General features: G+C 41.7%; 1 protein-coding gene across 1 annotated transcript in view; it reads right to left on the minus strand.

Annotated features, from left to right (window-relative positions):
- Positions 1–16,067, minus strand: part of LOC147102459 (nuclear pore membrane glycoprotein 210-like) — a 132,189-nt gene that overhangs the window by 91,373 nt on the left and 24,749 nt on the right. The window contains exons 7-10 of the mRNA XM_085964935.1: positions 11,481–11,627; positions 7,387–7,455; positions 6,208–6,314; positions 2,610–2,750 (exon numbers count right to left, since the gene is read on the minus strand). Coding sequence (XP_085821061.1) covers positions 2,610–2,750; positions 6,208–6,314; positions 7,387–7,455; positions 11,481–11,627 — 464 coding nt within the window. The remainder of the gene's footprint in view (positions 1–2,609; positions 2,751–6,207; positions 6,315–7,386; positions 7,456–11,480; positions 11,628–16,067) is intronic.

Here is a 16,067-nt window from a genome sequence, read left to right on the forward strand (position 1 = left end):
ACACCTGAAGCCAGGGAGGATTGAAAAATGATGTTCAGGGCCTCTGCTATTTCCTCTTTTGCTTCGCTTAGCAGCCTGAGATACATTTCATCCGGGCCTGGGATTCATCCACTTTTAAAGCTGCTAAACCCCTTAATACTTCCTCTCTCACTATGTATATTTCATCTAATATTTCACACTCCTCCCCCCCCCCCCGATAGCAACGTCTGCTTCGCTCCTCTCCTTTGTGAAAACAGACGCAAAGCATTCATTAAGAACCCTACAGACGTCTCCCATCTCCACACACAGATTACCCTCATGATCTCTAATAGGCCCTACCCTTTCTTTAGTTATCCTCTCACTCTTAATATATTTATAAAACATCTTTGGGTTTTCCTTGATTTTACTTGCCAAGAATTTTTCATGCTCTCTCTTTGCTTTCCTAATATCATTTTTAATTGCACCCCTGCACTTTCTGTACTCCTCTAAAGATTCTGGAGTATTTCGCCCTCGGCATCGGTCATACACCTCTCTTTTTTTCTTTATCCTTCCCTGTATGTCTCTAGACATCCAGGGGGCTCTAGATTTGTTAGTCCCACCTTTTTTCCTTAAGGGCACGTTTGGTCTGAACCCTCCGGATCTCCTCCTTGAATGCTTCCTACTGCTCTGACACTGATTTACCTTCAATTAGCTGTTTCCAGTCCACTATGGCTAAATCCCCTCTAAGCTTAGCAAAATTTGCTTTTCCCCAATTTAGAATTTTTATTCCTGGACTATCCTTGTCCTTTTCCATAACTACCTTAAATCTAACAGAATTATGGTCACTGGCACCAAAATGCTCCCCCACTGATACGCCTTCTACCTGCCCAGCTTCATCCCCTAAAACTAAGTCCAGAACCACCCCCTCCCTTGTTGGGCTTGCTACATACTGGCTAAAAAAGTTCTCCTGGATGCATTTTAGGAATTCCGCACCGTCTATACCCTTCACACTAATGTTATCCCTAGGTAAACTATCCCGCCTCGCCCTTCGTGACTTGTCTGCAGCCTTTGACATGGTTAACCACTCCATCCATCGCCAACGCAGCCCAGCTGGGTGGGACTGCACGCGCCTGGTTCCATTCTTATATTTAATCGTCACCAGAGAATCACCTGCAACGGCTTCTCTTCCCGCTTCCGCATCGCTACCTCTGGTGTCCCCCAAGGATCTATCCTTGACCCCCTATTTCTCATCTGCATGCTGCTCCTTGGTGACATCATCCGAAAACACAGCGTCAGTTCCCACATGTACGCCGACGACACCCAGCTCTACCTCACCACCACTCCTCTCGACCCCTCCACGGTCTCTAAATTGTTACTGCTTGTCCGACATCCAGTTTTGGATGAGCAGAAATTTTCTCCAATTAAATATTGGGAAGACTGAAGCCACTGATTTCGGTCACCACCAGAAATTCCATTCCCTAGCCACTGACTCCATCCCTCTCCCTAACATCTGTCTGAGGCTGAACCACACTGTTCGCAACCTTGGTGTCATATTTGACCCTGAAATGAGCTTCCGACCACATATCCGCAGCGTAACTAATACCGCCTATTTCCACCTCCGTAACATCACCCGTCTCCGCCCTTGCCTCAGCTCATCTGCTGCTGGAACCCTCATCCATGCCTTTGTTACCTCCAGACTTGACTATTCCAGTGCACTCCTGGCTGGCCACATACGTTCTACCCTACGTAAACTTGAAGTCATCCAAAACTCAGCTGCCCGTTTCTGAACTCGTACCAAGTCCTGTTCACCCATCACCCCAGTGCTCGCAGACCTACATTAGCTTCTGGTTAAGCAACGTGTTGATTTTAAAAATCTCATGCTGGTTTTCAAATCCCTCCATGGCCTCACCCCTATCTCTGTAATCTCCTCCAGTCCCACAACCACCTCCCCCCACCCCAAGATATCTGCACTCCTCTAATTCTGCCCTCTTGAGCATCCCTGATTATAATCGCTCAACCATTGGTGGCCGTGCCTTCTGTTGCCTCAGCCCTAAGCTCTGGAATTCCCTCCCTGTATCTCTCCGCTTCTCTTTCCTCCTTTAAGACGCTCCTTAAAACCTACCTCTTTGACCAAGCCTGCTCTAATTTCTCATGTGGCTCGTGTCAAATTTTTTGACTTATAATACTCCTGTGAAGTGCCTTGGGACATTTTACTACATTAAAGGCGCTATATAAATACAAGTTGTTGTTGTTGTTGTGATGGACAGAAAGTTACAAAAGAAATAAAATTCACTCGTTTTGGATAAATGTCGGTCGTGGAGCTGCATAAACAACATGAAAATAGGCGAGCTAAAAATCCTGTTTCAGGGAAGTCTGACTCATCAATGCTTCTTCCGGTGTCCATCATTCGTTAATGTGAATCATGATGCCTGCCACTAACAAAAAGCTCCTCGCCAAAAAGAAAACAAAACTATTTAAAACAACTCCACCTATACATTATATGGAATAAAACACACTGGATGGAGCATGTTTGAAGGATTACACTATCGGCTTCTGATGCCATTGATGAACTGCTCCAAACAGTTTTAACAGCAATGTGTCTTGTAATATTTTGTGCATGATATTTGTTAAATTATACATTTTATCCCTACCTGTTCAACTACTCCTAATAGTGTAGCTTTAATTACTTCTTGCCCAGACCACAAAACGTTAACATAATGGTAAGATCCGTTATTAGATGTTATCAGGGTTGTGAAGTATAATGTTGGAAGGGTAGCGACAATGTTTAAATTCTGGAAGAAAACAGAAGATTGAGCGTAAGTGATTATTTTCCAAGAGCACGTTTCCTTTCACAAATTAATTTTGCCTCACAGCAATATCCTTTTTCAAATACAGTAGTGCTAAGGCTGGAATAGATTGTAAGTGTGGTAAGTTGGCAACCAAGTCCTTCACTGCAGCAATACTATTACTTAAAGCTACAGAACTTTACTCTAAACTGCATTGTTACTTTGTATGGCACACAGAGTTGCCCATATTTTGGATCAAAGAGTCTGATTTTAAAATTTCACTTTTGTGCTAGTTTTCATCATGGTTTTCATTCCAGAAAATTCAATAGCTTAAGATGCCATGTAAATGATATCCAATTCTGATTAAATATGGCAAAAATATTTACAAAAACAAGCTTCCCAATCCAACATAAGTGTACACATTAACACTACTAATGATCAGCTAGAGAATGCCACTGCTCAAAGAACACAGCACTTTAACACAATTATGAGTCACGTCCTTTGTATTTAGTACCTTCTAGCTGTGCTTCCTGAAAGGAGTATTATTTTTATTCTTAGTCCACTAAAGAAAGCAATTTTTAAAAAATTGGTTGAATTATTTTGTTCTCGTTAAATTGATGGATGTCAGTGCTTTAGAATGGAACACTTTCCACTTTTTACTTTCAGTGACAGAACTAAGTACAGTCAAGTGAAGTACAGCATCAACCTTGTTGAGTTCCTCAATTCTGACCAAACATTGTGCCTCGACTATAAGCCAAAGAAAGGCAGCCATTACTGCACCAGCACGACATTTGCAGTTTTCTCACCTACTATCTGCAGACTGAGTGAAATTTTCCAAAACCCCACAGCACTAGTAACGGTTTGCATGCAGTGGACAGCTATTTGGAAAATTGTGGATGCACCGCCTGCAATTTTCCATCCATTGAAATTAACGGATGAAAAATCCCAGGCAATGCAGCTGCAGTTTTCTGATGTTGCACGTTGCATGCAAGACCACAAGAGTCAGACTCCAAATTGTGCAGAAACATGGTCAGCTGTGTTCTTTCTACAGAAAATGGATTTAGGTTACCAGTGTCACTTCACTTAGTCTCATTTTTCTGTCAGTTGTAAGAGCACTATCATTCTAGTTTGAATTCATATCAAGACCCCAAAGGTAAAAGTTTCCATAAAGCATTATCATAATTTTCTAGTTTAGCAGCTGTTAACATTAAAATCTCCACAACATGCAGAGAGGAGATCCCGGTCAGCATAACCATTCCATAGAATTGCTTCCTCCAATGTAGTTAAAATTATAAAAAGGATTGTGCTTGGAATAAAATGTTGATGGGCTAATCTGTGTATTAACTATAAACTGCTTATATTCTAGACACTTCTTTAACTGCTTTCTGACTTTCCATTAACCTATGATGTGTGTTCTACTATTCCTTACAAGCTAAATAATAGAAGATTATAACTAAAATACATTTTTTTTTTTTTAAACATTCTACTTGTTTCTTATTTAACCAAAAACATAGTAATGATTTCAAAAGGGAAAGTCTTGCTTGACCAACCTTACTGAATTTTTTGAAGAGGTAACAGAGAGAGTAGACAATGGTAATGCAGTAGATGTAATTTATCTAGATTTTCAAAAGGCCTTCGATAAAGTACCCCATAATAGACTGATGAACAAGGTCAGAGAATGCGGAGTCAGGGGACAAGTAGCAGAATGGCCCCTAGCTGGCTTCAAGACAGAAAGCAGAGAGTAGGGGTAAAAGGTAGCTATTCACAGTGGCAGAAGGAGGGTAGTGGTGTTCCACAAGGATCAGTGCTGGGACCACTGCTGTTCACAATTTATATTAACAATTTAGACTGTGGAATCAAAAACACAATTTCTAAATTTGTGGATGACACCAAATTTGGGGGCGGGGGGGGAAATCGTCAATACTGAGGAGGACGGCAACAAACAGGAGGACATTAATAAACTGGCAGAATGGGCATATAATTGGTAAATGAAGTTCAACACAGATAAATGTGAGGTATTACATTTTGGTAGGAAGAATAGGGAGGTCACTTATTACTTGGAGGGTGGGAGTCGAGGTGGGGTAGAGGAACAAAGGGATCTCGGAGTACAAATACACAAATCACTAAAAGTTGCGCCATAGGTTAGCAAGGCCATAAAAATAAGCAAACCAAGCACTAGGGTTTATTTCTAGAGGGATAGAATTGAAAAGTAGGGAAGTTATGCTAAACCTGTATTGAACCTTGGTTAGACCACACTGCGTACAGTTCTGGTTGTCATATTATAAAAAGGATATAGAGGTACTGGAGAGGGTGCCGAGAAGACTTGTGAAGATGATACCAGAAATGCAAGGGTATACATATCAGGAAAGGATGAACAGGCTGGGTCTCTTTTCTCTTGACAAAAGAAGGCTGAAGGGTGACCTAATAGAGGTCTTTAAAATTATGAAATGTTTTGATAGAGTGGATACAGGAGAATGTTCCCACTTGTGGGGAAGAGCATAACTAGAGGCCATCAATATAAGATAGTCACCAAGAAATCCAATAGGGAATTCAGAAGAAACTTCTTTACCCAAAGAGTGGTGAGAATGTGGAACTTGCTACCACAGGGAGTGGTTGAAGCAAAAAGTATAGATGCATTTAAGGGGAGGCTAGACAAGTATATGAGGGAGAAGGGAATAGAGGTCTATGCTGATAGATTTAGATGAGGAAAGACAGGAGGAGGCTCAAGTGGAGCATTAACGCCGGCATGGACTGGTTGGGCCGAATGGCCTGTTTCTGTGCCGTATATCCTATGTAACGAATCTCATGATGATAATAACTATAACCAAAATTTGTCATGGGAAGAAGGATCTTAAGTTATGACCTCCCTATTCTTTCTACCAAAATGTAATACCTTACATTTATCTGTGTTGAACTTCATTTGCCAATTATATGCCCATTCTGCCAGTTTATTAATGTCCTCCTTAGTATTGACTATTCCCCCTCCACCCCCCCCCCCCCAATTTGGTGTCAAGATTTTCCCTCCATAACACTTGAGTTCCTGGTGCGTGGAATGTTTTACCACAGGGAATAGGAATGTTTTACCACAGGGAGTAGTTGAGGTAAAGACCATTGCATCTTTTAGGGAAAAAATGGATCAATATTTGCAGCAGATGATGATGCCGGCCTATTGAGAGAGACCATGGAAGTTGGATTAATTTTGGATTGCTCAAACAAAGAGCCTACAAAGACATGACAGGCCACATGGCCTCCTCTATGTTGTAAATGTTCTATGGCAAAATAGCTTAGTGTACATGTACAAGCTAAAATTAAGCTGTAAATAAATAACTGCTACAAGAAAAGCATTAATATCACCCAAAAATTGAAGTACGATAAATAGTTGATAGTTTGGTTTCTATTCTCAAGAGCATACAAACAGGAACAAGGCCACCAAAGAGAAAAACTGGGTGACCTAATAACTTACATCAGATAAATAAACTTTATTACTGCTTTTGTCGTAAACCTCCACTGTAAATTCATACTTTCTTCCTACTTCCAACACCCATCTGTCCCCGGGCAAGACAGAAAACCCTGAATGGACCAACAGGACAAATTTTAGAACAATCTTCACACACCTAGCACCATGAATTTGAAAAGCTTCACAAAATATAAAAAACCTCCAAAACAGCTGAACCTCAAAATATAAAATGTTAAGAGTTTGTAATAATACATCAATGGGACATTCTTTGTCCTGCGCAAGACCAATACTTGAAAATCCAAAGATTTCATTACTTGTTTTTTTATCTATGATGTGAGATTGTTATTATGTGAGGTGTGCAATTTAGGAATCCATAAACTAAATTAATGTTTTTTAAAAATAAATCTTGTACTTATTCTTAGATTTTCAGAGCTTATTAAATGGTCGATAACTAGGGCCTACAGGCAGACTAAGGCAACGAAATTACACTGCCCGAAACTTCAAATATTTGCATATTAAACTATTTTGCCCATGATTAAAAATATTTAAGTGTGCTAATAGTTGCGCAAAATAATTTCAGTTAATGGCGTAAAGTTTACTGTAGAGTGAAGAAGGACTAGACAACTTTATATTATCTAGTAATGGCAAAAATGGGTTTCAGCTGGCCTATGGCACAGGCTATCCTGCACCAACAGCTCAGAAGGTAAGCTGTAGACCCTCCCTCTAACTTTTCTAGGTTACTGGTACAGGAAAGCTGGATCTGTAGCTGCAGAGCAGAAAATCCAGTGAGGCAGCAGCTCTTAAAAAGGGTTGCAGCCAGGAACTGTATCAGGGTTTGACTTGCACCTGCCCGAGGTGATCTTGGTGAAGTTTCTGGGCCTGCCTTTATCAATGTTTTGGTGGGTTCCGAGCGTGATTACTACCTGTGCTTGGAAACTTGCCACTTGGAGATGGGGGAGGCAGGAAATGGCTGCTACTGCAGGATTCAGACACCAGTGCAGCAAAGCTAAATATTGGGCAATGCTCGCCTGACACACTTTCAGGACACATTTCTCCAAGTTTTCTGAGCTCCCCGGCTCCACCAGCACAGAACAAAAGTACATCTCCATTTGAATTTTGCTACTTAACATTTTTCTTATTTTGGTTCATTGAATATTCTACAAAGGAAATCTGTACAATACTAACCTAGAAAACCAGCTTCTACAACATATATTGTACAGTTGGGCAGATGAGAAACCGCCTGCATGTGAATGTCTATAATTTAGTTAAAGAGACCATAACTTCTTTCAGTACTATTGATCGCAGATATATAAATAATTGGTAGTTGCTGTAGTTTCTTAGGAAATTACCATAGGACCCATAAGTTTTATGTTATACAACACATGATGGCATTACAGTAATGGAAATTTTATTAATAGCTTGCCAACCAATAATCTAATACACAACATGATGGATTGATTATACAACCCCAACTATGCAGTGCCGGATACATTACTGCGCAGCACCAGGTGTGCTTACCCCTGGGTAAGCTGACTTCACCCTCTAATGCGAGGTTAGTTCATTAACATAATCTTAACGTGCTCACAGCTAAGAGGGTCGGGGAGCAGAATTTTGGGTGCCTGTAACCAGTCTGGGAGAAGTGGTATAGGGTTAGGTAGGTGCCAGACAGGAGATTGCCTCCGCCCAAGGCCCCATTCCAAATAGATGCTTATGTGGCTGCAGTGCTACGCAGGCATTCCAGTCACATTGTGGTGAGGCACCCTAATTTCAATTTTGTTTCAATACTTTGATTATGCGCAGGCTCCCTTTGTGCTGACCAGCGCCGCAGGCATATTGCGGGCGGGTGCCCAATGTGCTTGTTTCCCACTCCACACCACCATTGCATATTTTTCCTAGAATTTTTATATATAAATAAAACAATAGATGGCCATCAGTGGAGTGCAAGGCAGCAATTGAATGGGGTGTTTGATATTGCCTTAAACTAGAAGATTGAAGTTTAAACTGTTTGCAACATTGTTAGAACTTCAATAATCAATTACTGCCTTCTAACACACACACATATACACTAGTTAGTACTTCTTTCTGGTTTGAGTTAAAATCCTACTCCAGGACTGCCACACATTATTAAAGCTAATATTGCAGTGTAGTGCTGAGGAATTCTGCATTGTCAGCTGTCTTCATGTGAGACTACCTGTTCAGAGGGACATTAAAGATCCCATGGCATTATTCGAAGAGGAGGAGGAAGTTCCCACATTTACCTGGTCAACATACTTCCATCAATCAACGCAACCAAAAACAGAATAACTGGTTATATATCTCATTGCTTTTTGTGGGATATTGGTGTGCTCAAATTGGCTGCCGAATTTGCCTACAAAGCAACTGTGACTACACTTCAAGAGTAATTTGTTTGAAGTGCCTTGAAACATGTCTCCAGGACATGTTAAGGCACTATATAAATGTTTTTTCTCTTTTACCCATATTGTCAAGCTACTGTATGATCAAAGTTGTACTAAAGAGAAGTTACTTCTAACTTGACTGGTATAATAAATACCAGCATTTTTTTAAAGCAGGTACAGAGCAAATTCCTATCTTCTTTCATTGATTTAACTGATCTAATGAAATAGAAATGTGAAAAAAAAAATTAAAATGAGACAACAAAAAAAAGCTAGGAAAATTGATTAAAAAAAACATTATTCTAAGTCAACATATTTTTAGGATTATTAGAGTCATAGGGGGAGAAATTCAGTATCGTCCCATTTGGGCCGCAATTATCGGCCGGGCGCAAAGATTAGCGCCTGGCGCTAATTATCGCCTCCGACTACAAACCTGGCTTTTATCACCCCTGGAAGTGATTGGAGCGCTAAATCAGGCGCTACACACCTGTCTTAAGGCGCAAAGGCCGAGGAGCGAGGCGCTACCTCAGAGCGCTGGCGAAGCTCCCCTCAACCTGTCGTTGCTAGTGGCAGGCGGTAAGACGGGGCGCCACTCAATATTCAGTCCGGCGGGGCACTACCGGGGCGTTGCACACTCGACTGACGTCACGATCTGCCGGCGCAGGAGATCATGGCGGTAGTGTTTAGCGCCGCCGCAAAATGTCTAGTTAATTTCGTGAGCGGCGCAAACATCGCCGTGCACGGGCACTAGTTGCTTTGCACCCCATTAGCGCCCTCTTAAGGCGCTAACGGGAGGCGCAAACCAACTGAATTTTTCCCCTATAGCGTTATACAGCACAGAAAGAGGCCCTTCAGCCAATCGTATCTGCGCTGGCCATCAAGCCCTATCTATTCTCATCCCATTTTCCAGCACTTGGTCCGTAGCCTTGTATGCTATGGTGTTTCAAGTGCTCATCTAAATGCTTCTTGCATGTTGTGAGGGTTCCTGCCTCTACCTGCCTTTCAGGCAGTGAGTTCCAGATTCCAACCACCCTCTGGGTGAAATTTTTTTCCTCAAATCCCCTCTAAACCTCCTGCCCCTTACCTTGAAACTATTCCCCCTGGTTATTGACCCCTCTACTAAGGGGAAAAGTTCCTTTCTATCTACCCTATCTATGCCCCTCATAATTTTGTACACCTCAATCAGGTCCCCCCTCAGCCTTCTCTGCTCCAAGGAAAACAACCCCAGCCTGTCCAGTCTCTCTTCATAGCTGAAACGCTCCAGCCCAGGTAACATCCTGGTGAATCTCCTCTGCACCCTTTCCAATGTAATCACATCCTTCCTATAGTGTGGCGACCAGAACTGCACACAGTATTCCAGCTGTGGCCTAACTAGTGTTTTGTACAGCTCCATCATAACCTCCCTGCTCTTATATTCTATGCCTCGGCTAATGAAGGCAAGTATCCCATATGCCTTTTTATCCACCTTATCTACCTGTCCTGCTGCCTTCGGGGATCTATGTACATGCACACCAAGGTCCCTCTGATCCTCTGTCCTTCCTAGGGTCCTACCATTCATTGTGTATTCCCTTGCCTTGTTAGTCCTCCCAAAATGCATCACCTCACACGTTTCAGGGTTAAATTCCATTTGCCACTGTTCTGCCCATCTGACCAACCCATCTATATCGTCCTGTAGGCTGAGGCTTCCCTCCTCGCTATTTACCACTCCACCAATTTTCGTGTCATCTGTGAACTTACTGATCATATCTCCTACATTCATATCTAAATCATTAATGTTCAATACAAACAGCAAAGGACCCAGCAGTACACCACTGGACACAGGCTTCCAGTCACAAAAACAACCTTCGACCATCACCTTCTGCTTCCTGCCACTAAGCCAATTTTGGATCCAATGTGCCAAATTGCCCTGGATCCCATGGGCTCTTACCTTCTTGACCAGTCTCCCATGCGGGACTTTGTGAAAAGCCTTACTGAAGTCCATGTAGACGACATCAACTGCACTACCCTCATCCACACACCTAGTCACCCCCTCGAAAAATTCAATCAAATTGGTCAGACATGATCTCCCCCTGACAAAGCCATGCTGACTATCCTTGATTAATCCTTGCATCTCCAAGTGGAGACTAATTCTGTCGCTCAGAATTTTTTCCAATAATTTCCCTACCACTGATGTTAGACTCAATGGCCTATAATTCCCTAGTTTATCCCTAGTACCCTTCTTGAATAATGGTACTACGTTAGCTGTACCTGCGCAAGTGATTATGAAAATAGCCACTAATTTTCTATGCATATGGATTCTGGACTCGTAATCCAGAAAAATAACTTCTAATCCTAAAATTACAGCAAAGTTTTCCAAATGATATTTGTTTTCTTTTGTGAGCTCACAGATCCTTTTTATTTGAAATTAGCTATTAAAAAGTTATACTTTCACTACAGAATTGAAGGACAGGACTTTTTGTTAGCTTGTCAAATCATTAATATTTGTGAAAAATAGATTGTTTTCTTCTAAGACTTTAATATTCCATCAGAAAATCCATTAGATAGATCATGCTCATCTCGGTCAAATTTTGGCGACCATTCAACAACTTATTTCTCAGGCATCATTTTAGCAGAGACCTTTTCATTGATGAATCAATAACAAACATAAAATATCACTTTTCTCCCTCACAATTTGGAATATTAAAAAATCAACCACTCAACAAAAAGCCACACCAACAGCATATATTTTGTAATACTGGGCCAAAGCTTTTTTGATGAGCGGCAAGAGAAATGGATCCTTTTCATTTCAGCGGTTTTCTAAAAAGTGCTATATCTTCACTTCATAGTTGGAAATAAGTTGACCTGGACAATACTACGATGGAAAGTAGGTTTATGGAAAAAGGATACTCTTATAGATAAGAACTAAGCTAGTCTGCCCCGTCTGGAGCGCTGTAACAATGCAGGAGTCAGAATCCAGCTGTGCGACTGTTTGGCCCACTTCTTCAGAACGATCCTGTAATTCCAATCGGTACTGTTCTGATGGCATCTCAACTTCTGCAACAGAGTAATAAGAAAGCATGTGGAACATTTCAAACATTACTCACCGGCAAGATAAATTAGCTGAAATGAGTAGATGTGTACTGTTTGTATAACTGCTGGAAGTTGTACAAGGAATGCCTCATTGCAGTGACTTCATTAACATTTCCAACTGAACTAAATGTTCATTGAGTTATTTCCACCAAATTATTTATATTAAATTAATATTTAAAATTCCAATAACTTTTCTATTATTTATTCTCAGGATGTGGGCGATGCTGACAAGTCTGCATCTATTACCTATCCCTAGTTCCCCAAGAAAATAGTGGTGGGCTGCCTTCTTGATATAGCGACTGTTTGTCGATCAGAAGCCACTTTAAAGGGCATTAAGAGTCAACCACATATTGTGCAAGAGTCAAATGGTGGCCAGACCAGGTAGGTGTGACAGGTTCCCTTCACTGACAGATAGTAATGAACCTGTTGGGTTTTTAATGACAGTCTAGCAGCTTCCACGATCACTTTCTGATGCCAGCCCACAAATAACCATTTATTGATTTAAATTTCATAACTTGCCATGATGGGATTTGAACTCAACCTTTGGGTTGTTAGTCCAGTACTATAACCACGACACTACCATACCCATAAAAATAAATTATTCCATGAATGCTTGATAGTTTATGTAGTAGCGACACAGCAACAGTAAAGGTGCCTGTCCTACTGAGAGTCATTTGCGGAATATGCCTGACCACATTACTCAGGGCTGTTGGCTAGTGCTTTGCCTCCTCAGATGTTTCTGCTCAACAAAACAAAATTTCTTTAACCCACAACAAATTTTGCGAAGTATTCCTGTTTCACAACATTTTCAAGGGATATAAATAGAGCACTTTGTCACTCGCGGGCGAGATTAGGCTTGTCACCCCATCATTAGACAGACTTTCTACATGGCACAGCTGCTCACCATATATCCTTTGTGTATTACATCATTTCTAATCATTGCGCTATATGTAGCTGCACTGTGATTACAGTTCAAGAGTAATAACTCAATTAGCATTTGATATGGTCGGAAGCATCAACTACTTTGAAAAGGCACAGAAGCAGAGAGTGGATGCTACGGGAACATTCTGTTTTAGAAGGATGTTGATTATCAACTGAGAGCACAGAGCAATCAACATGGAAGTAATGACGGGAAGTCGGTTTATAGTTACAGTGTGTTATAGCAAGAAGATTGTGTGATAGGTAGGGCATGACTGAAAGTAGGTGATAGAATGGGTCCCAGCTGGGCAAAGACTGTGCGAGAGACCATCGCTGAAGGTGGGACAGTGTACGTGAAGAACTGGAGAAAACAAAACAACAGAAGCAAGTTGCGAAGAGGAGAGAACAATAGCGAAGTCTCACACCGTATGTCCAGTTGGGCCATATGACAAACCACTTGCAGTTTTTACAATTCTGAGGATGCATGTTTGCACTCTATCCCTCCCCTGACAAGGCTATCCGCTGGTGAAATCTACAAGACATTCTTCTAATGCATGTCAGAAATCAGCAAGGCCATGGAAAAACTGGCAGGTGCTTCTTGCACTCCGACAAATATGTCTGTTTGTCCATTACAGAACAACACTGGCAGATGTCTGTGGAATGGACAGTCCCAACTCCCTGCAGGATAATAGATGAGAAGTCAACCTGACAGTTAATGCACAAGAAGCACCATTAGCCACTATCTTACTTTTAGCAATAGGATATTACTGCGTCACATTTTACCTCACCCCTTCTCTAACTCACTATTATTTGTTTATTAAAATGATACTAATAAAAAAGAAATGGAAAGGGAAAAAGGAACAAAATATTTCAACTTATGTCGGCGGCCTTAAATTTCCTTTCTGTCATTGAACACAACATTTACAAAGGAGCCGATAACATGGTTCAATGTAAATGTGTGATATGATTCAGTATTTTTCTGGTGCGCCTAGTACATTGCCCACTCCCCACTCAAGAGCATCATAAGCATAGTTAGAATGTGGCATGCCAGCAAACAGTGATGTGTTGCTGACTGCCCGTAGATCGCCGGCATGTTATCCTCAAGAGGGAAGGTGGCAGAAAATAGGGAGAGGTACAGAGGAGGAAGAAAGGAAATGGGGGAAAAAAATGAAAGGGCAGAAGGGCCGGCAAGGAAAGACATATTATATTGTGATTACAGCCTCCCTTTCAGTAGCCATTCCAAATGGCCACTATGCAACTGGAGTGCTGGTCAAGTGCTCCAACTGCATTGTGGGGCAGATCCTTAATTTAAATATTTTTCATGGCTCCAATAAGCCTTGTACACAGTCTGTTCATAGGCTCCCAGCATCCTTCACGCTGGCAGTACACGTTGTGCTGCACCGAGTGTGTTGATGGACCAAGGGGAGGGCACCTATCGTATTACCCACCCCACAGAAAACACTTCTGCATTTTCTGATTTTTCTCTAAAATTGCGTATATCATTCTACCATGAATGGGCAAATATTTTGAATGTGTACTAACCCACTACTTCTAGATATGTGTGGTCTCCGGGTGAGGCTCTCCACTGGCAGCGCTTTCAGAAAATTGGTCCTTTTTAAAAAATTCATTGATGGGATGTGGGCGTCGCTGGCTAGGCCTGCATTTAGTGCCCATCCCTAATTGCCCTCGAGAAGATGGTGGTGAGCCGCCTTCTTGAACTGCTGCAGTCCATATGGTGTAGGTACACCCACAATGCTGTTAGGAAGGGAGTTCCAGGATTTTGGCCCAGCGACAGTGAAGGAACGGCGATACAGGTCCAAGTCAGGATGGTGTGTGGCTTGGAGGGGAACTTGTAGGTGGTGATGTTCCCATGTGTCTGCTGCCCTTGTCCTTCTAAGTGGTAGAGGTCGCGGGTTTGGAAGGTGCTGTTGAAGGAGCTTTGGCGAGTTGCTGCAGCGCATCTTTTGATGGTACACACTGCAGCCACAGTGCGCCGGTGGTGGAGGGAGTGAATGTTGAAGGTGGTGGATGGAGTGCCAATCAAGCAGGCTGCTTTATCCTGAATGGTGTCATTAGTATTTAGTACCACCGGCTATTAATATTCCACATTTTAAATTCTGTTAACTAAGTGTTAACCCATACTGATATACGAGGAGACATCCTGAAACAACATTAATGATTTCTCCAATATTCCTGCTTAGATTTTCAAACTGGGTTCCCCTAGTAAAGGAATCCCAGAGGTCTCTCCACCATCAGATTTATGCCCCTTGCTCTATTTGTTGACTTGCTATCATATTTATTTATGTTGCTTTATACTAATATAAACACTTTCTCTGCAATGATAGCATTGCTTTCCTTTATGTTGCTGATGTTGTCTTTTGGAAGTTAGGACAGGGTCCCTGGGAGGGTGTCACTATCTGCAGGGGAGTGTGTCAATACAGAAAATAGTAAAAGGTTGTGTGTCACATTATATAAATGCATTGTTTGGGTGGACATTCAGGCAAAGGTTTGCAGTATGAATCATTTACTTCAAATGGTATAAGCCAAGACACCCAATACATGACTATTTAATGACAGGAAGACCGATAGTATAAAGAAGAAAAAACTTTCAAAGACAATCATTAATGTTCTTGGCATATTTCACAGCAGATAATAGAACTAAAATCTACAACAACAAAAAACACAGCATCACAGGGCATGACTTTCAAATATTTTCATCCCAAGAACTTTGCTTGCTCCAAGAGAAAATTACACTTGCCGATAAGACTACTGCAGGAAAAAGAGTGGTGATTAAACATCTTGTAATGCAAAATATGTGCTTTGGCATGAAAGAACCCTCCACAGGCTCACATTCTGGTTTTGGTGGCACACTAGCCACAGAAGATTTGGATACAGGCTCCGCAACCCCACATGTTGGATTTTAGAAGACTTGAGAGATTTCGGAGTGGTGCATCCCTGAGCTGTAAAGAGGATGGCTGCTGGTTTCTCACCAGACAAGCGGATGGAGAGCCAAGCTGCTTTGACAACTCCTCAGAGTCAGAATGCATCTTACTATGCAATACTGTCATTCCGTTTCTCAGGGTTACATCACTGCAGTGTTACAGATCATTTTGAATGACCTGATGAAGCAGTTAAATGCCCTCCTCTATTGTGCTCTGGTGTGTCATGCATTTATCAGAGGGCCAATATTTATGAACTGTGACTGATGTACAAGACATGTCATTTGCTGGTTTGTATGGTACAAACCAGATGGCCTTGTGGAGATCCTGCTCCAAAGTGTGCAACCCTTCTGCCAGTCAGCAGAACATTGCATAATGTGGACCTAGGTTCTGCGTCTTCAGGGGTTATGATGGTTTATCTCCCTCGTCATACTTGTGAACATCATCCTCACTTTCCTCCAAGATGGTGATAACTTCCACTCTAAAGAACTAAATCTGGAATGTTTCTGAATCTGAGGACATAAAAAAAGGATACTTTTCAGTTGCT

This window comes from Somniosus microcephalus, chromosome 22, assembly GCF_052327205.1.
Source record: "Somniosus microcephalus isolate GS21.2 chromosome 22, FLI_Smic_1.0, whole genome shotgun sequence".
Taxonomy (NCBI): Eukaryota; Metazoa; Chordata; class Chondrichthyes; order Squaliformes; family Somniosidae; genus Somniosus; species Somniosus microcephalus.